At 44.9% G+C, this 26,419-nt stretch overlaps 1 protein-coding gene across 1 annotated transcript in view; it reads left to right on the forward strand.

Moving 5' to 3' along the window:
* The window catches only part of APTX (aprataxin), a 72,837-nt gene that overhangs the window by 25,076 nt on the left and 21,342 nt on the right, over positions 1 to 26,419 (forward strand). The window contains exons 3-7 of the mRNA XM_040417842.1: positions 7,180 to 7,321; positions 8,728 to 8,774; positions 11,366 to 11,668; positions 20,345 to 20,407; positions 26,114 to 26,340. Coding sequence (XP_040273776.1) covers positions 7,180 to 7,321; positions 8,728 to 8,774; positions 11,366 to 11,668; positions 20,345 to 20,407; positions 26,114 to 26,340 — 782 coding nt within the window. The remainder of the gene's footprint in view (positions 1 to 7,179; positions 7,322 to 8,727; positions 8,775 to 11,365; positions 11,669 to 20,344; positions 20,408 to 26,113; positions 26,341 to 26,419) is intronic.

Consider the following 26,419-nt stretch of genomic DNA (forward strand, 5'->3'; position numbering starts at 1 on the left):
AGAATTAGTGGCACTGGTGTAGAGACTGGAATGAGATCTGAGTGTACTCTTATGCCCTGAGTCTTTGCTGATACCTGCAAGTCAAGCTTAATGAACAAATCTCTCCCTAATAGGCTGACTGGGCAATCTAGTATAATGCTGAAGACATGATCTGTGATGTATTCCCTGTCCATGGTCTCGAGTAGTAGTGAGTCAGTTTTGAAAGTGTGTTTTTTTTTTGTTTTTTTTCAAAACCCCACTAATTCACATAGAAGGCTCACATTTCCTTCCTCCCATTCTGAGTCACGTAAGTCCACCCCTTTTAGTCGGATGCTTTGGTCCGTCCTCTGTCTGCCATTAGTATCCTAGCTGTCCAGAAGAACAGAGCTCTGATGTTAAGCACAACACTTAACATGTAACATGTAACTGCAAACATTGAAACAAACAGATCTGACAATATAGACATGAACACACAAAGGGCCCATAAAAACTTTTCATTGACTTCAATAAATAAAAATGTACAGCTTGATCAATGCTGTTGGTACCAATAAAAACCCAAAACTTCCAAGAAAAAGAAAATAAACTTCTCAATGCGCATATTTAAAAACAAATACCGTACTCCATACGCATTCATATACATTTTTTCATGTACTCTTTTTCATTAACAACTCATAACCACGCCCTTACACATAAAATATGAATTGCATTCACAGCTCTGCTACGTACATCTCAGTCTTCGTACTTTTTCAATTCCATATACAACTCAGAGCCACACCCATTGACATTCCACTGAATCATGTATCTTTCACCCAATCACACAATCTCTTTGTTACATTCCAAAATTTGCAGCACAGACAAACACAGCTTTCCTGGAAACAGATAGCCACACCACACCCAGAATTGCTGATGGTCTGTCACTGTAAAACAATATACATGTTAATCATACAGTCATTTTGTTAAAATTCAAATCATCTTATATGCCATGTGGTTTTTGGTTTAGTGTTATACACATCGCCCCTTATTCTATATAATTACCCTGCCCCATTTCCTTTGCCTTGCGTCTCTTATTTCAGGAATGTTCAAACAGGGGAAGTAAAGCAATACATCACAGGACGTTCAGCTGTCCCAAATGTTCCTCAAACTTTTACTCATATCTGAATAAGGACTTAGAATGGGTGCAACCTTAGATTGATAGGAGTGGACACTTCCAATTAGCATCAACACTGCAGGCACATTTTAAACCATTGGAACATACAATTTGGAAAGATCTAATCCAATACTGGAGCCCTGTCTGGAAGATCTTATAGATAACACAGGTTAGTATCTTCACATTCTGCTGATGCATTTACCAATTACCAGCCCCCCTCCCCCCCAACCCCCATATGTAGGTTAGTTGAATTCCTGAGCACAGGGGGGGGGGGGGGGGGGGTGAGATGGGAGGGAGTTCTCTCTGAGAGCACATTTCAGAGAAAACTGGAAAAGTTCTTGTGGAACTACAAGTGACATTTTGGAATTTACAGCAGATGTGGTGGGGGAAGGGATGCCACATGGCAACCTTTTCCTGTTCTTTGTTCCCTACCACACCCAAATCCTCCATCTTGTAATAAGAAATGCTGCTCATTTCATTTCTCTAACTTCAATTATCAATACACTTATGCATTAACTGTCCATCTTTTAGTGCGGTAATCTCTAATTCCAGGGCTATAAATCGTCACTATTTAAACAAACACAGATCATTAGGGCAACAAAACTTAACCAGTTCATTTCTGAACGTTTAACACAAGCCCTTTCTGTTTGCAGACGCTGAAACACTTTTTCCCTTGCCATGAATTAACTTCCTGACACTGCTGTGTTTTCTCACTCACCATAGCCCCCCTTCACAGGAGTTCTGATGTACACTGTCTGTAAGCTAATTTCACAGATTACAGCTTTTCATCCCTGTTGCCAGCCGGGCATAACATTCTGTTTCACATTTTAACTGTCAATTCTCACATCCTGCCAAATTGTCTACCCATGTGTTAACTAGGAAGTAATTTGAGGGACTAGACCGTGCAACATAAAGTTTACATGTTGGCAGTGATGGAAACAGAATGATTTCACAGTGGGATGTGACCGTACACTTACCACCCGGTCAACATCTCACACAGACAGATAATCTTAATACTTCTAAAATACTTATACTATATATACATAAGAGTTAATTCAAGCTTGTAACCTTCTTCTGTTCCCGGAACAGATTATTCATATAGTGCACTTTTTATATCTCACGATATGGACTCCCGGAGCCGCTTACAATTAACATTTGCGTGTCCCAGACATCGCAATCCACCGAAATCATAAATAGATGGTTCGACTTACTTGATTGAGATTTTGGTCATTGCTCCAGGTCCAAGAGGAGGACAAGAATTGATGTCTTTCACTATAGACCTGAAGAGGACCCTCCCAATCCCGGAACCGAGCCCCCAAGCTGTTGTTCAATATACTCTGTTGCCTAACGGTGTCCCTGACACATGATTTCGGTGATCAGCTTGAATTAAGTCTATTCCGGTACCGGGAGAATGAATCAGATAAACACTGAAGACATTTCTAGTTCCAATCCATTCTGGTTTATTTCACAGTTGGCAAACAGTTATAATAGAGGGGGTTGAGCTTCCTTGACATCCAATCATATGTTAGCATTAGTATTCGACCTATGGTATCGATCACACATGAGCTCTGCATTAACATAATAGATGACTCATAATAACAGCATTTGACCAATCAGGTATATACACATAGACTAGCAGACAGTTGAGCCAGATGACCTTATATGGTCGGACTGTTCAAACTTACAAACTAAGGAATGTATGGGTATTCTTGAAACAGCACAGGAAGTTTCACACATTCCTTAAGGGGGAAGGGACATTTTGTAAGTGCACTAACCAAATGTAATATACGTTGCTGAATAAGACAAAATGGAGTCACATATATCCCTTCAGGCGGCATGTCGCGCTCCCCGGCTGCAGTGCTGGCCAGGTGCATGTTCCCTTTCTAGGCGGACCCTTGCCCTCTCCCGGGATACGGCGCTGGCCAAGTGCATGCGCCCCCTTCTGCCCTTTCTATAGGCAGAATTCGTCACCCTCTCCAGTTATGGTGCTGGCCATGTGCATGACCCCCTTCCTAAGTGGAATACTGCACTCTCCCTGGCTGCGGGCTGGCCATGTGCATGACCCCCTTTAGGCGGAATACTGCACTCACCGGATACGGTGCTGGCCATGTGCACGACCCTCTTCCATAGGCGGAATGATGCACTCTCTCTGGATTCACTGCCGGCCATATGCATGACCTCCTTCCATAGGCGGAATGCTGCACTCTTACTGTATTCGCTGCCGGCCATGTGCACGACCCCCTTCCATAAGCGGTATGCTGCACTCACTGGATTCGCTGCCGGCCATGGGCATGCCTCCTTTCCTCAGGCGGCATACATACACTCTCACTGACTGGGGTTGTTCTCTCGCCGGTAAGTTGCTGGCCATGTGCATGACCCCCTTCCATGGGCGGTGTGCTGCACTCTCACTGGATACACTGCCGGCCATGGGCATGCCTCCTTTCCTCGGGCTGCATACGTACACTCTCACTCACGGTGGTTGTTTTCTCGCCGGTACGTTGCTGGCCATGTGCATGACCCCCTTCCATGGCGGGGTGCTTGCACTCTCACTGGATGCGATGCTGGCCATGTGCATAACCCCCCCTTCCTTCTCTGGGTGGAATACTGCACTCTCACCGGATACATTGCTGGCCATGAGCATGGCCCTTTTCCATGGGTGGAATGCTTGCACTCCCATTGGATACGGTGCTGGCCTGGTGCATGACCACCTCTCATTCCATGGGCGGAATTTTGCACACTCACGGGACTCACGGCTGTCCTTGTACATGCTGTGCTGGACTCGTCCCCCTTCATTGGCGGAGTAGTTGCACTCTCACGAAATTCGGTGTTGGGTGGATTATTGCACCATCACTTAATGCTAGGATAACCCTGTGCATGTTCCCCTTTCACTAGGCGGACCTCCTGCGTTCCTACTAGATACTGTACGGCCATGTGCATGGCCCCCTTCTGTGCGGCATATGGTATGTCCTACTCTGAAGTCGGTACTGGCCTTGGGCATCACCCCCTTTTGGGGCGGGCCTTTGCACTCTTACCGACTGCAGTTTGCCAGGTACATTTCCCCCCTTTCTGGGTGGACTGCTTGCGTTCCATCGCATGCCATACTAGTCTTGTGCATAACTCCCATCCGGGCGGCACTTTGCACTTCCGTAGATACTGTGGGACTCTGTGGCTGGCCCCCTTCGCTGAGTGACTATTTTGCAGTGAGCGTACGTTCTTGTGCGCTCTGCGTTGTTTGGGCCGTGTATGCCTTCTCCTCCCGTAGGTGGGTTGGCCTTCTCACTGCTTACGGGGCTGCTCGTACGTATGCCTCCCTTCCTCCTGCGACATACTTGTTTCTTTTGGGATACGATGCTTGCCGCAAGCCTTGCTTCCCCACTCCAGGTGGATACGGGACGACGTTGCTCGGGGGCCGACGGGACCAGTTTTGCCGGACTATTCTGCCCGTGTTACTGGTCTGTGCCTGATCACGTTGGGTTTTTTCCCGCTTACCCAGGCGATTCCAGCGGGCGCGTAAGTGTTCGCTCCCGGCCGTGCTTCGTCCAGGATCTGTATCAGACTTAGAGTTCTTACCTGGGGTTCCGCGGGAAGCTGGGCATTCCCCCACTCTGCCTTTCTCTCCCCATGGTTCTGTCCTTCTCCAGTCCGGCCTGGACCTGGGACTGGGACTCTGTTCCTTGAAGGGTCAAGTGTCGGCGCTGTCCATCCTCTTCCAGCGTTCCCTGGCCCCTCTTGGGCCTGTCAAGACCTTCTTCCACGGAGTGGCTCATTGGTTCCTCTGTACCGTCCCCCGGTACCGCCCTGGGGACTACATACTGTGCTCTCGGTGCTCCAAGCTTCCCCTTGGAGCCATTACAGAAGTTCTCTCTACTCCTTCTGTCCTGTACGGTTGTGTTTCGGTAACCATCGTGTCTCTCAGACGGGTGTCTGCATGACGGCCCTTCTTGTTCCGAGCATTCTGTCCTTCCCCAGGACAGGACAGTTCTCCATCCCGTCTCTTCCTTCCTTCTGAAGGTGGTATCTGCCTTTCATCTCAACGAGGCCATCGTCCTCCCCTTCCCACCCACGAAAAGACACTTCACCTATTGGATGTTGTTCGGGCCTTGCAGTTTTTACTTGGAGATCACCGGCTCTTGTCGGCGCTCAGACTCTTGTGGTTCTAGGAGGTCCGCGCAACGGTTTGACGACCTCCAGGGTGGCTTTCGCCCGCTTCATCAGAATGGTTATTGCTGAGGTTACCGCGCCAAGGGCAGGGTTCCGCCTTCGGGGGCGCCATTCATTCCACCAGAGCGGTCGGTGTCTCCTGGGCCGGAGACATTGGGCTTCGGCCGCGCAATTGTGCAAGACGGCCACCGGTCTTCCTTGCACGCCTTACCAAGTTCTACAGGGTGCATACTCAGGCTTCGGCGGATGCTGCCTTGGGCCGCCTGGTTTTGCAGGCGGCGGTTCCTTGATGCCTTCGGGTGCTTCTCCTTGGAGCTGTGGTCCCCCCCTCTTGGACTGCTCTCGAACGTCTCAAGGTCTCCTGTGTCCCCCAAGGAAAATGGGCGAGAAAACTCGATTTTTGTATAACTTACCAGTAAACTCTCTTTCTCGCTCTTCCTTGGGGGACACAGCACCCACCCATTCATTGTTTTTTCTACTCTGTTTCCGGACTTGGTTTACCCCTTTGGGTAGTTGGCTTGTTGATTCCACTTGAACATTGCCTTTTCTCACTACTTGGACACGCAACTGGCAGTCTCTCTCTCCAGGCTGAGGGTATAGCTGCTGGAGGAGGGGCTTAACAGTTTTCACTTAGTGTCACGCCTCCTAGGGAGCTGAGCTATTCCCAAGGTCTCCTGTGTCCCCCAAGGAAGAGCGAGAAAGAGATTTTACTGGTAAGTTATACAAAAATCGAGTTTTCTCGCCCATACAAAAATCTCGTTTTACAGCCATCTTAGTGCACCAAAGTTCGGGTCCCCATTGACTTCAATAGGGTTCGAGTTTGGGTCCCGAACCCAAACTTTGACCCGAAGTTCGGCCAAACCCGTCCTACCCAAACATCCACGGGTCCGCTCCTCCCTAATTAGGACAGGTTTTGTGTCTACTAATAGGACAGTGGCCATTTTGTTTTTCCTAATGATTGCTCCCTAGACAAAACAAGACATTATAACTAATGAAAGTTATTTGTGAATATATTTATAATAGTCATATTTAAGTATTTTCATTTTCTTAATTCCCATAGAACAGTATGACAAAATTAATACACTTTTCCCTCCCTCAAGCCTGTGCGCTTAAAACCCACTTTTCAGTACACTGCTGTCTTGGTGTATGGAGTACAAAGTCTTCAGTTTCTCAATGGGGTGGCAGCGCATATTGCTGCTCCTGCCTGTGCCCCTGGAGGTTTACAAAATTCTGGCATAGCACATGGCTACCCTGTAAACTAAAGATTATCCTTTCATGTAGAATCAGGGTGGTCTCCTATTGCATTCTTTTGTCAGTTTATTTCCATCCGTGTGGCAGTATTATTTCTCCTCTGTCATAAAAACCTAAAGAATACACCGTCTCCAAGCAACCGGCAGTAAAAATTTAACGCACACAAATGGTTGCCATTGGCTGTCTGTCTTGTTCACTGACCCACTGACTTGAATGCGAGATAAAAATCAGAGTATTGAGTAGTTTGACTGTTGGAGCGTTACAATGGATACAGCGCCCTGATATGAGTCTGATGTACAAAGGGCCATGAATGTGGCCTTTGGTAGCATTCACACCTCCTACTGCTATGGTACTTTACTGTCGCAGTTCTCGCAGTCAGTTTTTTTTTACTGTACTGATTGGGATTCAATGAACTACAGTTGAGATGTGTTGCACTTCAGGACATGATACCATTGCTTCTAAACTGCAGAATACTCACTTGATTGGTTTTGTTGCACTTTGTCTCGCAGTTTTTACTATTGGCTTTAACTGAACATTTTAAGAACCGGTACAAAGATTTAGTGCAGTTTTTGAGATCTAGAAAGCTAGACCATTGCCACCATGTGTGCATTTACCTGTTTTCTCACAATTTTCCATTTCAGGTCAATGCTACAATGCTTGATTGCTGGTTAGTAAGTAAGGAAAATACACGCTGCCGAATCAAACTGCCCCATGCTCAGCCAGTATTTATTGGGCGAGGGCCGGAGACACAAATAGTGGACAAGAAATGTTCCCGCCAGCAAGGTAATGTCAAAGAGGCTGTGCCATGATTAATGTAAAAAATGAAAATCAGACATCATATAGAACATGACTATCTTTCTAACAAAGCTAGAACCAACCCTGTACCTCATATGGATCCAGAGATCCTTTCTGCTGCAGCCCTCTCCCTATCACAACATAGGGGCGTGTCCCTTCTGATGCAGCTCTCTTCCTGTACCTGTCACAGTTTCTAATAATAGATAGGGCTGGTGGCAGTTGAAGGATAAAACAGAGCAGGTGCAACCCGCAGTAGGTGGACATGCAGATTACTATGCTGATTTGCATATTCAGGTACTGAAAGCCAAACATTTTAGGTAGCTATATATGAACGAATGAACTACATATGACCTGGGCACTAAGGCCCTGATTTTATCAACACATCATGATTTAAATGCATCCTCCGGCAGTCCATGCCCATGACTGAAATTTACTCCAGCTCGTAGCCAGTTTCTTGTGTAAATAATGATAAATGTACCAGGGCAGATGGCCTAACCCATGCCCCACCCCCACATGACTCCTTTTTGGAAACTGGCGAGAAAAATGGTAGTTGACTCGTGACCAAGTTTAATTGCAGTGGCAAAACTAGGTTTTGCAAACTTTTTATAGGGAACCTGTCATCACTTTATGCTGCCAATACTAATGGCAGCATAAAGTAGAGACAGGTGAGTTGATTTCAGCAGTCTGTTATTTTATAAGTTAAAAGTAAGTGGTTGCCGAGAACCAACATTACATTGCAGACTGGGCCTGGAAAAGTCACGGCCACCTGAGAAGAGTCATGGTTATTCATGAATTCCTGCTCTCCTGCCCTCCTGCTGATGACTGACAGTCTTCTACCTAGTTTCTCGCTTTCTCTCTAGGGGAGAACTGCCAACCATCAGCAGATGGGTGAGAGGGCAGGAGATTATGGATAACCATGATTCTTCTCCGGTAGACTGGACTCTTTTCAAGGCCTGGGCTGCAATGATTATGATGCTGGTTCTTGGCAACCACTGACTTTTAGCTCATAAATGACACACCACTGAAATCAGCATTTCTGTCACTGTTTTATGCTGCCCTCAGTGAGGTCAGCATACAGTTGATGACAGGTTCTCTTGAAGCCAGAACCAAGGGTTAGGGGAGTGCTAAATCTCCCCCTGTATAACAAGTGTATTTGTATACTGAATTGTGTACTTTTTATTCCCACTGGTATTGCACTTAAATACGGTCTCAAAGTACAATCGTAGAACTGCTAGGTCCGGATTTGGTGAGCTCTATCAGTGTAGGCAAGATGTATCATCTGTCACATAAAAACATAGGGAAACTTGTGCCTGATTCTGCATATGCTTTGTTTATTGCTATATTTTACATTCTCAGTCTGATGCCGCCATAAACCCAGCCTTTTGTTTTTGCAGTGCAATTGATATCAGATTGCAACAAAGGTTATGTGAAAGTCAGACAGGTAAGTTGTTTGTGCTGAAAATGATGCATGTAAAATGAAGTTACAAGAATTATTTGGATTTCAAAAATATATTCATCTAGTATGTAGACTGTGTTCTATTTCTGTCGTTTAAAGAAAGGAAATTCTATGCTTAAGGGGTAGAGACAGAAGATGAAATGGAGTTTGGTTGCTAGGAGCCTCGAATGCATTCACATAGCAACAGAAGCTATGCCGTCAGTTAAAGGCAATTGGGTCATTTTTTTAAAATGCGAGTGTAAGTTTTTAAAAGGGAAAATGTATTATGCTACTGGTTTACCAGTCTCCAAACTCAGAATTATCACGTCTGAAAAATCTGACGTGTATTTGCAGTGGAATCCATGGCAGCATTGATTTCTGCCACTGATTTACAGTTTGTCATACTGTGGATCTGAGCACAAGATTGACCCCGGTGTTGTCAGATGACCGTTTTTAGAGTTTCAAAAAAAATCTGCACAGAATCCTATTGAAATCACACATACTTACATTCAGCAAATTGCAGATCCGCAAAACACGTATAGTGGCGATGTACATTCCGCATTTTGCGGAACGGCTGGCCCCTAATAGAACAGTTCTATTCTACCCCCCCACACCATTACTGACCCACTGCCAAACCGGTCATGATGGAGGATGTTGCAGGCAGGAGAGCGCTCTCCACAGCGTCTCCAGACTCTGTCTCGTCTGTGACATGTGCTCAGTGCGAACCTGCTCTCATCCGTGAAGAGCACAGGGCGCCAATGTCTAATCTGCCAATCTTGGTGTTCTCTGGCAAATGCCAATCACCCTGCACGCTGTTGGGCCTTAAGCCCAACACCGACTTGTGAACGTCAGGCCCTCATACCACCCTCATGGAGTCTGTTTCTGACAGTTTGAGCAGACATATGGATATTAGTAGCCTGCTGGAGCTCATTTTGCAGGGCTCTGGTTCCTCCTTGCACAAAGGAGAAGGTAGTGTTCCTGCTGCTGGCTTGTTACCCTCCTACGGTCCCCTCCACGTCTCCTGGTATTTGTTCCATGCTCTGGACACTATGCTGACACACACAGCTAACCTGCTTGCCACAGCTCGCATTGATGTGCCATCCTGGATGAGCTGCACTACCTGAGCAACTTCTGTTGGTTACACCATCTCATGCAACTATAAGGGCTGTTTCACACGAGCGGATGCCGTGCGTGGCATCCGCTCCGTGAAAGAGTGCCAAGACCCAATGCAGACTGCAGAGGCACGGAGCATTAACATGACTGATAATGCTCCGTGCCTCTCTGTGATCTCTTTACTACGAAATCACAGTGACAACTTTATCTCACTGTGATTTCGTAGTAAAGAGATCACAGAGAGGCACGGAGCATTATCAGTCATGTTAATGCTCCGTGCTTCTGCATCGGGTCTTGGCACTCTTTCACGGAGCGGATGCCACGCACGGCATCCGCTCATGTGAAACAGCCCTAAGGGTAAGAGCAATGACAAAATGCAAAAGTGACCAAAACAGCCAAAAAGGATGAGAACAGAGAAATGGTCTGTGGTCACCACCTGTAGAATCACTCCTTTTATAGGTGTTGTCTTGCTAAATGCCTATCATTTCTACCTGTTGTAGCAGTATGTGTGTGTGTATATGTATGTATGTGTGTGTGTGCGTGTGTGTGTATATATATATATATATATATATATTATATAGTGTGTGTGTATGTGTATATATATATATATATATATATATATATATATATATATATATATATATATATACACATACACACACACTATATAATATATATATATATATATATATATATATATGACTGTCACATTTACTTTAGGGTTCATTCACACGACAGTACTTCTGGGTCCGCATCCGTTACGCAATTTTGTGGAACAAGTGTGCACCCATTCATTTCAATAGGGCCGCAAAAGATGTGTGCTGTCCGCATCCGTAGTTCTGTTCTGCGGCCCCGCAAAAAAGATAGAACATGTCCTATAGGTATTTCTATCATAGGGTCGGTACCCGTGTTTTGCGGATCAGCGGACCGCAAAACACTTAGTCTTGTGAATGTACTCTTAGTCATTAGGGGAGATTTATCACTAGCGTAAAGGAAAACTGACTTAGTTGCCACTAGCAACCAATCAGATTCCACCTTTCATTTTTCAGATCTCCTTTGGAAAATGAAACATGGAATCTGATTTGTTGCTATGGGCAACTAAGACAGTTTTCCTTTACACCAGTTTTGATAAATCTCCCCCACTGTTCTCTAATGGGGGAGTCAATTGATCACAATTTTAGACATCTGATTTGATATGTTCCATTTTGTATCTGCATTGATGTCAGTCAGTAATGATTTATGTTACCAACTTACCGTCTGTCCATCACGACTTGTGTGTGGAATGAAGGCAAACATGTCGTTTGCTTTTGGGCACTGCTCCAGGTATATTATGTAGAGCTGTTGGAGGAGTGCATTATATTCCTCATTGTTTTCATTAGCTGCCAAACCTCACCCTGTTTTCTGTACTCACTGGTAATAATTCAAATATTGAGATTTTTTTATAACGTAGATATTAATTTTAACATTTTACTACTTTTGCTTAGATGGGAACAAACCCAAGCAGTGTTGATTCGGTGGACATCGGCAAAGATCATGAAGCTAAGTTGAAGCCCGGCCATGTACTATATATTGTAAATAAATTGTATCCTTACTCAGTAGAGTTTATTCAAGAACCAGGAACCTCCAGAGCAGAAGAGGCCCCAGAAAATATAAAACGTGTAGACAAAAGATCCCACGAGGGTCCGCAAAATGATCACTTGGAAATGTCTAGAAAATGTCCAAAATCGCAAAGTGATGATTCAGTGGAAAGCAGCAAGAGTAAGGAAAAGCCACAGCGTATTCCTGAGGTAGGTTAACATGCAGGATTTTAAAAAGTTTAATTTTGGGTTGACTGTCAGTATAGAGCACATTGCAAGCACACATTTTATTTATTTTTTCATAAAAACATTTTCAGTGATATTGCTTCTTCTGAAACCCCCCGCAATTTTTAGTAAAGAATCAGGCCATATGATACCTCCTAGCCAACCAGCCAGAAATGCTGAGAAGAACCCAGCACACACTTCTTAGGCCCCTTTTCACACGGGCGAGATTTCCGCGCGGGTGCAATGCGTGAGGTGAACACATTGCACCCGCACTGAATCTGGACCTATTCATTTCTATAGGGCTGTGCACATGAGTGGTGATTTTCACGCATCACTTGTGCGTTGCGTGAAAATCACAGCATGCTCCTCTTTGTGCGTTTTTCACGTAACGCAGGCTCCATAGAAATGAATCGGGTTGCGAGAAAATCGCAAGCATCCGCAAGCAAGTGCGGAGCGATTTTCGCGCACGGTTGCTAGGTGACTATCGGGATGGGGACCCGATCATTATTATTTTCCCTTATAACATGGTCCTCTGGAGTGCATCGGGAGAGGAGGGGGCAGCGTTTACTCTCCTGAGCGCCGCTTCCGGGTCGGCGCATCGGTTCTGGGCCAGCCGGGGCTGTTGTTAATGGAGGTCTCGGCTTCTGTCCTATACATGCAGGGATTATGGGGCTCGTGCCCATCGCGGCCGCCCTACAAAACGGGCCAGAACTTCCTCCCCCAAAAGGTTTTCTGTGTCTCCCGTGTCCTCAGCCTCTCCTCCTCCTGCTAGAGAGTCTCACTCCGACATGTCCTCAGTTGAAGAGGCATGTTCCGAGGAGAGCGGGTCAGATGAGGATGTTGTCTCACCGGAGGGTCAATCGCCCAAACTATCCTCCATGGTGGACAATTTAATTATGGCAGTTATTGAGACGTTGCAGGTTGAAGATTGCATTCCGTCATCTGCCAGCTTGGGTTTTTCCTTTAGAAGGTCCCATCGCTCGCACAAGTGTTTCCCCGACCACCAGGAGTTTGATTCCTCTCTCTCCAAGGAGTGGAATTTTCCAGATAGACGTTTTACATTGCCAAAACGCTTTAAAGTCCTTTATTCTTTTCCAGAGGATTTGACTAAGAAATGGTCGGCTCCACCTATAGTGGACCCGCCAGTTTCCCGCTTGGCTGAACATACTTCTTTTTCTAAAATCAAAGATAAGAAGCTGGAAGCGTTTGCAAAATCTGCCTTTGAAGCAGTGGTCACAGCGCTGCAGCCGGTGTTTGCCTCTACATGGGTGAGCAAGGCTATAGAAGAGTGGGCAAGTAATTTACGTCAGGGTCTCGACTCGGGGGTCCCCTCGGGGGAACTTGCAGATGTGGCCCTGCAGCTCTTGCATGCCAGTGCATATATTTGTGAAGCATCTTTGGACACGGCCAGGTTTATGGCTCGCTCGTTAGCCCTGTTGGTGGCTATTCGCCGTACCCTATGGCTCTCATGCTGGGCGGCAGATATTGCTTCAAAAGCGGACTCTGACGGCCCTCCCCCTTTACCGGCGGCAGACTTTTTGGTAAGCGCCTGGATGAGATCATTTCGGATGCTACAGGTGGTAAGAGCACCCATTTACCACAGAACAGGGGGCGGTCTAATAAGTCAAAAAAGCATAGTTTTTGCAGCCCCAAGGGAGCGTCCGATAAGTCGGCCGCAGGCCAGAAGCGCAAGCCTTCCTTTAAGCCGCGGCCTTCCTGGCATTCTCGTCAACAGGGCTCCAAGTCCTTTAACCCTAAGAGAGCCGCTGCATGACGGGCGGCTCATGGCGCCCTCCGTTCGGGTGGGCGGCCAGCTTTATGTGTTTCGGCATGTTTGGCTCGCGTCTCAGATGCGTCGGTGAAGGAGGTCATTGCAGAGGGCTACGAGCTGGACTTCAAGGCCTCCGCTCCGTCCTGTTTTTTTTCCAGTAGTCTCCTCCGGCCTCTCCCGCAGATGATTGATTTTTATTATATTTTTTGGCCAATTCACACGCTGCTGCAGCAAGGTGTGATTGTTCTGGTTCCTGCGCAAGACCGTTTTCAGGGGTTTTACTCTAATCTCTTTGTGGTTCCCAAAAAAGAGGGGATGGTCCGTCCCGTTCTGGACCTCAAGGCGCGCAACCGTTTCCTTCGTGTTCGCAGATTCCGGATGGAGTCACTGAGGTCGGTCATTGCGTCCATGGAACCGGGGGAGTACCTGTCCTCGATAGATATCAAGGACGCTTATCTTCACGTGCCCATATGCGTCAGTTACTATTTGTTACTATCCTTCCTGATGTGTCAAATGCAATGGAGAGATCCAAGAACGATATTTGTTTGGCCTTTATTTTGGATGTAAAAAAACAACCCCAATTGGTTCCTATTCAGTTCTGAGACAAACTGATGAAATTCAGACTCTTGCCCTCTCCATAAGATCAGCACGTCATCAATAAATCGTAACCAAAGTACTATTGATGACGTGAATCGTTCCATGCAGTCCGAAAAAAACACCTCGCTCTCCCACCAGCCCAGGAAGAGGTTGGCCTAGGTCGGGCACAGGGACTCCCCATTGCCACACCCCTGAGCTTTTGGAAGATCTGGCCTGCAAATGAGAAGACATTATGTGTCAAAATAAGGTTGATTAATTCCATAAGGAAGATATTGTGACGTCGGCAATGTTCACCTCTTTGCCGAAGAAAAAACTGTATGGCTTGACATCCTTTATCGTGTGGGATGGAACTGTATAAAGCCTCTACATCAAGGCTAGCCAGCCAGGTTCCCTCCTCAAATTGAATCCCATCTAGTTGTTTTAAAACGTCCATTGTGTCTCTCACATAGGATGGGGCCCTTCCATAAATGGTCGTAAAATCGTATCGACATATGTGCTCATATTCGATGTTAGGCTCCCTATCCCAGACACAATAGGTCTGCCTTTTAGCAGTGTCAGCCCCTTATGCAGTTTTGGCATCCATGAATCAGTCTTAGGGCTCATGCACACGACCATATGTATTTTGCGGTCTGCAAAAAAATACGGACTACGCCTGTGTACATTCTGTATTTTGCGGAACGGAACAACTGGCCCCTGATAGACCAGTACTATCCTTATCCATAATACGGACAATAATAGGACATGTTCTATTTTTTGCGGAACAGAAATACGGACAAACGAAAACGGAATGCACATGGAGTAACTTCTATTTATTTATTTATTTATTTTTTTGTGGACCCATTGAAATGACTGGTTCCGCATACGGTCCGCAAAAAAAAACCCGGAACAGACACGGAAATGAAATATGTTCATGTGCATGAGCCCTTATTCTTCCAGCTCATCATACAGGTACTTGATCGGATTGAGATCTGGGGAATTTGGAGGCCAAGTCATCGCCATGAACTCTTAGTCATGCTGATCAAACCATTCCTGAACAGATTTTGCAATATGATAGTTATGATGCTGAAAGAAATCTTTATCATTAGGGAAAGGTTTACAAATGGTAATCATAAATACATTTTACATATTAATGATTACCATTTCTAAACTTTTCTAAATTACTATGAAAGTTAATAAATACATTTTTTTTTAAGCTGGAGTTGGTACTCTTCTACTGACTCTGACTCCAACTCCACTGGTGTCGGATTGTGCAGGGACACACGCCAGACTGATAACATCCATCTGGACCTTTACTGCAGGCTGCAGGCAATTCATCCATAAACTTATAGTAGAAATAATAGAGGAATGGCACAACATAGATTCATAGGAATAGATGCTCCAGAACTGTTATTACATGGAGAATACAAGTTGTAAGCGGTGACAGGTCCTCTTTAACCCCTTCACACATATGGAAGTAACTGTACATCCAGATTCCATGTAATTTAATCCAGTCGGGCGTACAGCTATGCCTAAAATGTTAAATGGGGCTGTGATACTATAAAGTATCACAGCCCTGGAGTCTCTACTCTCATAGAAAGCAGAGACACAGGAGAAGCCGGCAAGGGACCAATGAGAGTTGTCCCTTGCCGGCGATCGCTCTGATTGGTTAGTCTGTGCAGACTAACCAATCAGCGCGTAGGTGATGTAAATGTTGGTTTTGGGCTCCGATTTCCACAACTCCCCTTTTATGCCCCAGATGTCCCTGCAGTCCTCTTTTCGGTCCCCCCTCTGTGGGGCTGTGATGGCAGCGACACAGGAATGGAGCTGTTATAATCAGAAGCAGGTTTCAGCTATAACATATAGCTGACACTCTGCTGCAACCATAGCGACTGCTGATGTAAGGGGTTAACAGAGGAAGGGAGCTCCCTCTCTACCCCCATCGGGCCACCGCTCTTTGATGGCAGCGATCCACCGTCATGGAAGCCGTACACCTTACAAAGGAAGTCAATGGAAGCTCTTAGCGCACATATTTGATCAAACGTGTGTTGGGCCCATCTACCAGGCGTCAAGGTGGCTTACGGTGGGCCCGACACATGTTTGATCAAATATGTGCGCTAAGAGCTTCCATTGACTCATTTATAGTCGGTTTTGTACCACTTTTATTTAGAATGATCCCCATTTCTTAGCTCTATTGTTTGTGTGTATAATGGTGTGCAGTCATTTTCTTTTTTATAAAATACGATGTGTCACGAGAAAACAGTCTTTGAATCGCTTGGATAGGTAAAAGCGTTTCAGAGTTATTACTAGATAAAGTGACACATGTAAGATTTAAAAAATGATCCAAAAATGATCCAAACTGACTTTTGCTGGAAGGGGTTAATGTTCTCGTGATTACTTTACCTCTTACATTTCATATATAACTTACTCTGTAAATACTGGATTGTACTTGAGAACCTATTTTGCATAACCTTTGTACACATAGATGTACACTTGTACACTTTCACTGCTGGAATTGTAATAAAGAATGTTATGAAAAAGAGGGCAGGTTTTATCTGTCATTTAGGGCTCATGCACATGAACGTATTTTGTTTCCATGTCCGTTCAGGTTTTTTTTGCAGCCCATATTCGGAACCATTCATTTCAATGGGTCCGCAAAAAAACGGAATGTGCATCCCGTTTCCGTATGTCCATTCCGCAAAAGAATAGAACATGTCCTATTGTCCGCATTATGGACAAGGATAGGACTATTTTATTAGGGGCCAGCTATTCCGTTCTGCAAAATACGGAAGGCACACAGATGTCATCCATATTTTTTGAAGATCCGTCTTTTGCGTACCGCAAAATACATACGGTCGTGTGCATGAGCCCTTATACTTCTGTTACGTTCACATATACGTTTACAGAGGACCAGCCTGCCAGAGTTTACTGGATCTAGCCTAGCCACATAATACTGTGCACCTCCAAATCAGGGCTGTGGAGTCGGAGTCGAGGAGTCGGAGGCAATTTTGGGTACCTGGAGTCGGAGTCGGCAAAAAATGAACCGACTCCTACTAGATTTAAATTGGAATAAATCCAGCCCATTACAGTTATATGACAAATGGAAGGTGGACATTGAGGACCTGACGAAAGAGAATTGGGAGAAGATTCTCACTGATTTACCAACACTGTCATTAAGTGAATCTTCTAGGATTTCTCAATTGTATCTCCTACATAGGGTATATAGAACACCTACATTGCTATTAAGAATGGGTTATAGGATAGATGATAATTGTCCACGTTGTAACGTATCAGGTGCAAACTTGATTCATTTAATGTGGAACTGCCCACGTTTAAGGAGATATTGGGTGGAGGTGTTGGAACTCATCAATAGAGTCTTTCAAGTGAACTTGGAGGTCAATCCGTTAATATGTTTACTGGGCCTGGTGGAAGTGCAGAGTATCATGTGCAAAAAGAAATTGGCTATTAAGAGAGTATTATACCAGGCAAGAAAATGTATAGCATTTCACTGGATAGATGAGGTGGCCCCCACTTGCCAAGAAGTATTGAGTAGGGTGCATGCATTAGTTAAATTGGAGGAATATGTCTACCTAAAAAGGGATTCGAAGAAGAAATTTGAAGCAATTTGGTCTTCATGGATCTCGTATCATGAGCTATCTTAGATGTGACTGTACACTTTGACTGAAATGAAGGATTTGAAGGATATTGATGTGAAGGAATGGTGAAAGGTTGGATGATGGTTGATGTCTGAATGCTTATGTCATGGGGTTATATGAGGAATGTGGAAATCCATGAAGTTATATGCTCTGCCTTGGAAGATTGGACGGTGATGCCTTCAAGAAGAATACCATGAACTTACAACTATGGACCATACCTGAATTCTTCTTCTAAGTGACTGTGCTTTGGGAAAGGGGGGTGGGACAAGGGGGGGGGAGGAGGGGAGGGAGGGGTTATAGTTGTGTATTGTTAATGCACTTATTTGTAAAAACAAAATAAAAATTATTTGATCAAAAAAAAAGATTTAAATTGGAATAAAAAAACAAAAAGCAAGTTTAAATGTCCCAATTCACAAAAAGTTATAATTGATTACCGTATTTTTCGCCCTATAAGACGCACCTGCCCATAAGACGCACCTAGGTTTTTGAGGAGGAAAATAAGAAAAAAAATATTTTGAACCAAAAGGTGTGCTTTTGGTGGGTTTTGAACTAATGGTGGTCTGTGGATGGCACTGTTATGGGGGCATCTGTGGATGGCACTGTTATGGGGGCATCTGTGGATGGCACTGTTATGGGGGCATCTGTGGATGGCACTGTTATGGGGGCATCTGTGGATGGCACTGTTATGGGGGCATCTGTGGATGGCACTGTTATGGGGGCATCTGTGGATGGCACTGTTATGGGGGCATCTGTGGATGGCACTGTTATGGGGGCATCTGTCGATGGCACAGTCATGGGGGCATCTGTCGATGGCACAGTCATGGGGGCATCTGTCGATGGCACAGTCATGAGGGCATCTGTGGATGGCACAGTCATGGGGGCATCTGTGGATGGCACAGTCATGGGGGCATCTGTGGATGGCGCAGTCATGGCATCTGTGGATGGCGCAGTCATGGGGGCATCTGTGCATCTGTGGATGGCGCAGTCATGGGGGCATCTGTGGATGGCGCAGTCATGGGGGCATCTGTGGATGGCGCAGTCATGGGGGCATCTGTGGATGGCGCAGTCATGGGGGCATCTGTGGATGGCGCAGTCATGGGGGCATCTGTGGATGGCGCAGTCATGGGGGCATCTGTGGATGGCGCAGTCATGAGGGCATCTGTGGATGGCGCAGTCATGGGGGATCATTGTGAGGGCCTCTGTGGATGACACATATATAGCATCTTATCTTGTGTCATTCACAGATCCCCCCCCATAACAGTGTCCCTGTGTAGTGAATGGGGGCCGGCATCTGTTTCTGTAATGGCAGCGGGGCCCGATGCCTGCTTCATTCATAAAGTGGGCGGAGAAGGCGCGTGACGTAGTGAGCTACACTACGAGCGCCCACCTGGCCTCCTGACTGCCAAGAAGTTAGTAGCAAGTAGTACAGCGCTAGATTTAAGATGATTGGAATACTTTAACAATACCCACAAGTTAGATATGATTACTGTATACTACAGTGAGCGGGGCCCGGTGTAGTAGAAGACAGTGACTGTGAGCGGGGCCGGTGTAGTAGAATACAGGCCCCGCTGCCATTACAGAAACAGATGCCGGCCACCAGCCCCCTCCTCCCTCTCAGCCTATTCACTGGACGGTCGCAGCATTCGCCCCCATAAGACGCACTGCTATTTTCCCCCACTTTTGCGAAAAATACGGTACTTCTCTACTGTAAGAATAAAGGCCAATGCATGCAGTGCGTCACGTTACCGCAAAACGAACACGTTAAGTGACCGTGAAGAGGCATGCTTTTCATATGCTTCACTATATGGCATGAAACGCACAGTTAAGGAGCTGCAATACTTATACTTTCCATTGTGTTGTGTTCCGCTGTTACAGGGAACGCAACGCCCATGGTTAACCTAGCCTCTCACTGATAACTGATTAAGTAAATATGTTTTTTGCAGGACTAGATACTTGTATAAGTGAAGGGAATGTATAGTCAATAGCTCAACACTGAAGCTGTAAACCATTTGAAAAACTGCTGTCATTCAGCTAAGGCTATAAAAACTTGTAAACTCAGATTGTTAGCTTAAACTTTAAACATGACCATGGGATTCTACTAGGGAAATCATGTTTTACAATAAATGCCCCTTCCTGGATCCTCCCACTGCCCTATCTTCAGCAGAAGATCAGCACACAAAGGAGAAGGCAGCAGCTTCCTAGCCAGTAGTCCTGTGGTAATGACATGTATGTTGCCTTTATTTCCTTCAAGGAATGTATAAAATACATTTGCATATTAAATACAGAGGAGTCGGAAGTACCAAAAACTGAGGAGTCTGAGTCTGAGTTGGAGTCGGAGCATTTATCTACTCCACAGCCCTGCTCCAGACCCCAGTGACTGCTTTTCGGCATAAGTGAAAGGGTTTTCGCTGGACAAAAAACTTGTACATACACGACTATTTGTCTGGCTGGAAGCCGGCATTTATATCGGAAAGCAGCTGCATCCCATTATAGACAATGGTTCCTGCCATGCATGGTATTATCCAGCCTGATTTTTGTTTTTCCATAATTTTTATTGCTTTCATTGGTTATTATATTCATTAATATTTTTTTTCTTGGTTTTGGACCTTTTATGTATTTTTTTTTTTTTTTGCTAACTGCTACTTTTTGTTAACTGAATAGGTTAAAGGCCAAGGACACTGGAGTCAAGGATTAAAGGTTTCTATGCAGGATCCAGATATGCAGGTGACAACACTCATTTATATAGTAATGGCTCATGCAGACGGTTGTGTCCACATTTCGGGCAACTAAAAACGGATCCGCAAAGTAAAGATAACTTCTGTGTGTGTTCCATATTTTTCTCACTCCCATCCATAAAAAGAGCTATTCTGATTGTCCAATACAGACAGGAATAGGACCTGCTCTATAATTTGCGGAACAGACACAAGGATCCACAAAATAAATGGCAGAGACACAAAAAATGCCACGAATTAAGAAAAAAGGCACGTTGTTTACCCTGTATATCAGAACTGTCATATATTTTCAGCTAACATCTGTCACGACATGAAACCTATTGCCTGTGTAGATGTGCGCTTCTTCACTGATCGCAGTACAGATTGTCCTATCTTGATAGTTGCCCCCAATTTAGAGAAATTTGCCTAATTTAGAGAAATCAGTTTATGCTAATAAGCACCTTTTGTACCTGGAGCTCCGCTCACATTTTGTGCTGGCAGTGCTCCGCTACTTTGAGTGACAGGGCCAGGCGGCGTAGAGGTAACCACGCCTGACTCTGAAATCTTGCAGCTATGCATATAGTACAGGCTGGAGATCACCGGACAGACGGAATCTGTCTGCACACCTGCCCTGCAATCTTGAGCTAAATGCAAAACCGTGGGATTTCAGGCCCTGTCACTCAGAGTAGGGGCGCATGGCCGTGAACAGAGCTCCAGGTGCAACAGCAACATGCTCTTTGCACCAGAGGGTACATTTTCATAAACTAAAAAGGCTGATTTCACTGAATTGGCAACTATCAAGATGGGACAGCGTGTACTGAAATCAGTGGAGAAGTGCTTATCTATAAAGGGAGAAGGTTTTATCTGCAGGTATGTGGTGACAGATTCCCTTTAACCCTCAAAAACTCAAGTGCAAAATACGGCATATTAAGGATAGGTCATCAATATTAAAATCCCAGAAAACCCCTTTTAAGGAAACAGCATAGTACAGTGAGGTTGGGTGTTTCTGTACACCCGGGCACCTCTCGCAGTCTGAATGTGGCGACCAGCAGGACGGTATGAGGCAGGTTGGTGGAACCCACAGGTAGGACCCACAGCTATCAGACATACATGACATATTCTATTCATATGCCATACATGTTTGACCCAAGAATATCCTTTTAAAGGGGACCTGTCACCTCTCCTGACATGCCTGGTTTAATAGCTTCATGCATTCCTCATGTAATAACAATTCTGGAGCATCTATTCTTATGGCTCTATGTTCTGCCATTCCTTTATTATTTCTACTAGAAGTTATGAATGAATTGCTAGCAGTCAGCAGTAAGGGCACAGAGGGGTGGTAAGCAGTTGGGGTGGGGGGGGGGGGGGTGTACCTGCACCATCTTACAATGGCAGCACTGACTGGATAAGACTACTTTCACACTAGCGTTTGGTGCGGATCCGTCATGGATCTGCACAGACGGATCCGTTCAGATAATACAACCGCATGCATCCGTTGGCAGAATGGATCTGTTTGTATTATCTTTAACCCTTTCACGACTGCAATCTGTATATATACGTGATAGCTGCACATGCCCCGTGCAGCTACCACGTATATACACGTTCTGGCAGCTCTTTAATCCAAGCGCTGCAAAGCGCTTGGATTTAAGCTTCTGCCCCTGTCCTGCTGCTGTCACGGACAGCATACAGTGTGGTAATGCCGGCAAGGGGCCAATCAGAGTGGCCCCTTGCCGGCAATCGATCCGATTGGTTAGTCTGTGCAGACTAACCAATCGGATCGCGGCAGTGTTAAAATGCCGGTTTCAGGCTCTGATCTGCGCTCTGCAGATCACAGCCTGAAATCGGTAATGTGTCCTGAAGCCCCCTCTGTGCCCCCTCCTTGTTCATGTCCTGCCCCCGATGCGGTCCTGCCCCGATCTGTGCCCCCTCCTTGTTCTTGTCCTGCCCCCGATGCGGTCCGCCCCCTCCTGCACCGATCTGTGCCTCCTTCGTGTCGATCATCTTATCCTGCCCCCCCCCCGAAGCGGTCCGCCCCCTCCTGCCCCGATCTGTAAGTAAAATGCTGCCCCCCCCTCCCCCGTTTCCAGCGCTGCCCCCGATGCGGTCCCCCTTGTGTGTGTGTGATGGCGGCGGCTCCATTCCTGAGCCGCCGCCATCAGCAGCGTGTGTCAGCTCTATGCTGACACTGCTGTAACCCCATAGATGCCGCAGTAGCGGCATCCATGGGGGTAATAGAGGGAGGGGGCCCCCTCTCTCTCAACCATCAGGGCTGCTGCGATCGCAGCGCCCGATGGTTGCCATGGCAACCGGACGCTTTGCAAAGGCGTCCGGTTGCCATGGTATAGGTGTCCAGTGCTGCCACCTACAGGCATCTGATTGTATTATACTTTGCAATGCAAGAGCATTGCAAAGTATAGTACAACCATCAGCCCCACTGGATCTTCAAGATCCAAGAGGGAACTGATAAAAAAAAATGTGAAAATAATAAAAGTAAAAATAAATAAATAAAAATGTAAAAAATAAATTTCCTTTTCCTATAAAAAAAAAACCAAACAAACAGAAAACCACACATATTAGGTGTCACCGCGTCCGTAACGACCATCTCTATAAATATATCACATCATCAACCCCGTCCAATAAACACCATAAAAAATAAAAAATAAAAACGGTGTAAAAAAATAAGCCATTTTTGTCACCTTACATCACAAAAAGTGCAACACCAAGCGATCAAAAAAGGCGAATATACCCCAAAATAGTACCAATCAAACCGTTACCTCATCCCGCAAAAAATGAGCCCATATTTAAGACAATCGCCCAAAAAATAAATAAGCTATGGCTCTCAGACTATGGAGACACTAAAACATCATTTTTTTGGTTTCAGAAATGCTATTATTGTGTAAAACTTAAATAAATAAGAAAAAGTATACATATTAGGTATTGCCACATCCGTAACGATCTGCTCTATAAAACTGTCACATGACCTAACCCCTCAGATGAACGCTGTAAAAAAAAAAAAAAAAAAACTGTTCCAAAACAGCCAATTTTTTGGCCACCTTGTCCCATAAAGTGTAATAATGAATGATCAAAAAATCCTATGTACCCAAAAATGGTACCAATAAAAACCTCAACTCTTTCTGCAAAAAATGAGCCCCTGCACAAGACGATCGGTAGAAAAATAAAAAACATATGGCGTTCAGAAAACCAATCCAGCAAAATCTGCCTTCCAAAAACCATGCGGCGCTCCTTCCATTCTGCGCCCTGCCGTGCGCCCTTACATCAGTTTACGACCACATGTGGGGTGTTTCTGTAAACCGCAGAATCAGAGTAATAAATATTGAGTTTTGTTTGGCTGTTAACCCTTAATGTGTTAAAGAAAAAAATGTAATAAAATAGAAAATCTGCTAAAAAAGTGAAATTTAGAAATTTCATCTCCATTTTCCTTTAATTCTTGTGGAACACCTAAAGGGTTAATAATGTTTGTAAAATTGGTTTTGAATACCTTGAGGGGTGTAGTTTCTACAATGGGGTCATTTATGGGGTTATCCACTATGTAGGCCCCACAAAGTGACTTCAGACCTGAACTAGTTCTTAAAAAGTGGGTTTTGGAAATTTTCTTAAACATTTTAAGAATTGCTTCTAAACTTCTAAGCCTTCTAACGTCCTAAAAAAATAAAATAACATTTCCAAAATGATGCCAACATAAAGTAGACATATGGGGAATGTTATGTAATAAATATTTTATGAGGTATCACTTTCTGTTTTAGAAGCAGAGAAATTGACATTTAGAAAATTGCAAATTTTTACTTTTTTTTGGTAAATTTGGGATTTTTTTTAAAAAAAAGGAGATATATATTGACTCAAATTTATGACTGTCATGAAGTACAATGTGTCACGAGAAAACAATCTCAGAATGGCGTGGATAAGTAAAAGTGTTCCAAAGCTATTACCACTTAAAGTGACGCATGTCAGATTTGTAAATTTTGACCTGGACACTGGGGCATCAATGACCTTTGGTCATGAAAGGGTTAACATAGCCAAGACGGATCCGTCTTTAACACCATTGAAAGTCAATGGAGGACGGATCCGTTTTCTATTGTGCCAGATTGTGTCATAGAAAACGGATCCGTCCCCATTGACTTAAATTTTGTGTCAGAACGGATCTGTTTGGCTCAGTTTCGTCAGGCGGCGTTTTGGTGTCCGCCTCCAAAGCGGAATGGAGACTGAACGGAGGCAAACTGATGCATTCTGAGCGCATCCTTTTCCATTCAGAATGCACTAAGGGCAAAACTGATCCGTTTTGGACCGCTTGTGAGAGCCCTGAACGGATCTCGCAAACGGAAAGCCAAAACGCTAGTGTGAAAGTAGCCTAAAGTGAGGTTACTTTCACATTGGCGTTCTGGTTTCCGTTTGTGAGATCCGTTTCAGCGTTTTGGTGTCCGCCTGACAATGCGGAGGCAAACGGATCCGTTTTCACTGACACAATAGAAAACGGATCCGTCCCCTATTGACTTTCAATGGTGTTCAAGACGAATCCGTTTTGGTTATATTACAGACAATACAAACTGATCCGTTCTGAACAAATGCATGTGGTTGTATTATCTGAACGGAAGTGTTTGTGCGGATCCATGACGGATCCGCATCAAACGCGAGTGTAAAAGTAGCCTGAGACTGTGCAGGTACACCCCCCAACTGGTGAACACCCCTCTGTACCCTTAGGCCCCTTTCACACGAGCGAGTATTCAGCGCGGGTGCAATGCATGATGCGAATGCATTGCGCCCACATGAAATCCGGAACCATTAATTTCAATGGGGCTGTGTACATATGCGTTTGGTTTTCACGCATCACTTGAGCGTTGCATGAAAATCGCAGCATGTTCTATATTCTGCATTTTTCATGCAATGCAGGCCCTATAGAAGTTAATGGAGCTGCGTGAAAATCGCATCCATGCGGATGTGATGCGTTTTTCACAGATGGTTGCTAAGAGATGTTGTTTGTAAACCTTCTGTTTTTTATCATTCGTGTGAAAAACGCATTAAATCGCATTGCACCCGCGCGATAAAAACTGAACGTGATCGCAGACAAAACTGAATGACTTTGTTTGCGAAATCGCACATTTTTCACTGAACGCATTCCCAAAGCATCCGGACCTAATCTCGTCTGCAAGGGGCCTTACTGAAGGCTAATAGCAATTCATCCATAACTTCTTGTAGAAATAATAAAGGAATGGCACAACATAGAGCCATAAGGATAGATGTTCCAGAATTGTTATTACATGGGGGATGCATGAAGCTATTAAACCAGGCATGTCAGCAGTGGTGACAGGTCCTCTATACCCTTAGTGACCACCCATACGTGTTTTTACTGACGTAAACAAAGGGGGTTTTAGCTAAACGGCTGGCTTTGATCAATCATTACATGTACTTAAAATGGTGCATTAAAAACTATAACTTGTCCTGCAAAAAATAAGACCTCTTACAAGTACATTTAAAAAAAACTAAAAAAGTTCTAGCTCTTGGATTGCAATTTTTAAAAAATGTGCTTGGTCACTAAGGGGTTAAGATATGAGAAATTGTCAGTATTGCTGTTCATCATTTGATATCCAGAATCACAACCTTTCTTCATACTCCATCTTTTGTACTCAGTCTAATAAATGCACTGCAGTGGAGTAGATGCTGGCTTGTATTAGTTTTAACACTGTTTTATTGTTATTTAATGCAGGTTTTCAAAGATGATAAGGTTGTGGTAATTAAGGATAAATACCCCAAAGCGCGTTACCACTGGCTGGTCCTACCATGGCAATCTATCTCTAGCCTGAAGATGCTTCAGCCTGAGCATCTAGAGCTATTACAGCACATGCATGAGGTGGGGGAGAAGATTGCCCAGCAGCATTCAGCGCACAGCAAGGCACCATTTAGGCTAGGCTACCATGTTATTCCAAGCATGAGGTAAGAATATTTCACCATAAACTAGGCTTTTCTCATTTCTGACAATGAATTTCTGCACAAGTTAAAAGATGTTTTTTTA

The sequence above is a fragment of the Bufo bufo genome, chromosome 2, assembly GCF_905171765.1.
Source record: "Bufo bufo chromosome 2, aBufBuf1.1, whole genome shotgun sequence".
Classification (NCBI taxonomy): Eukaryota; Metazoa; Chordata; class Amphibia; order Anura; family Bufonidae; genus Bufo; species Bufo bufo.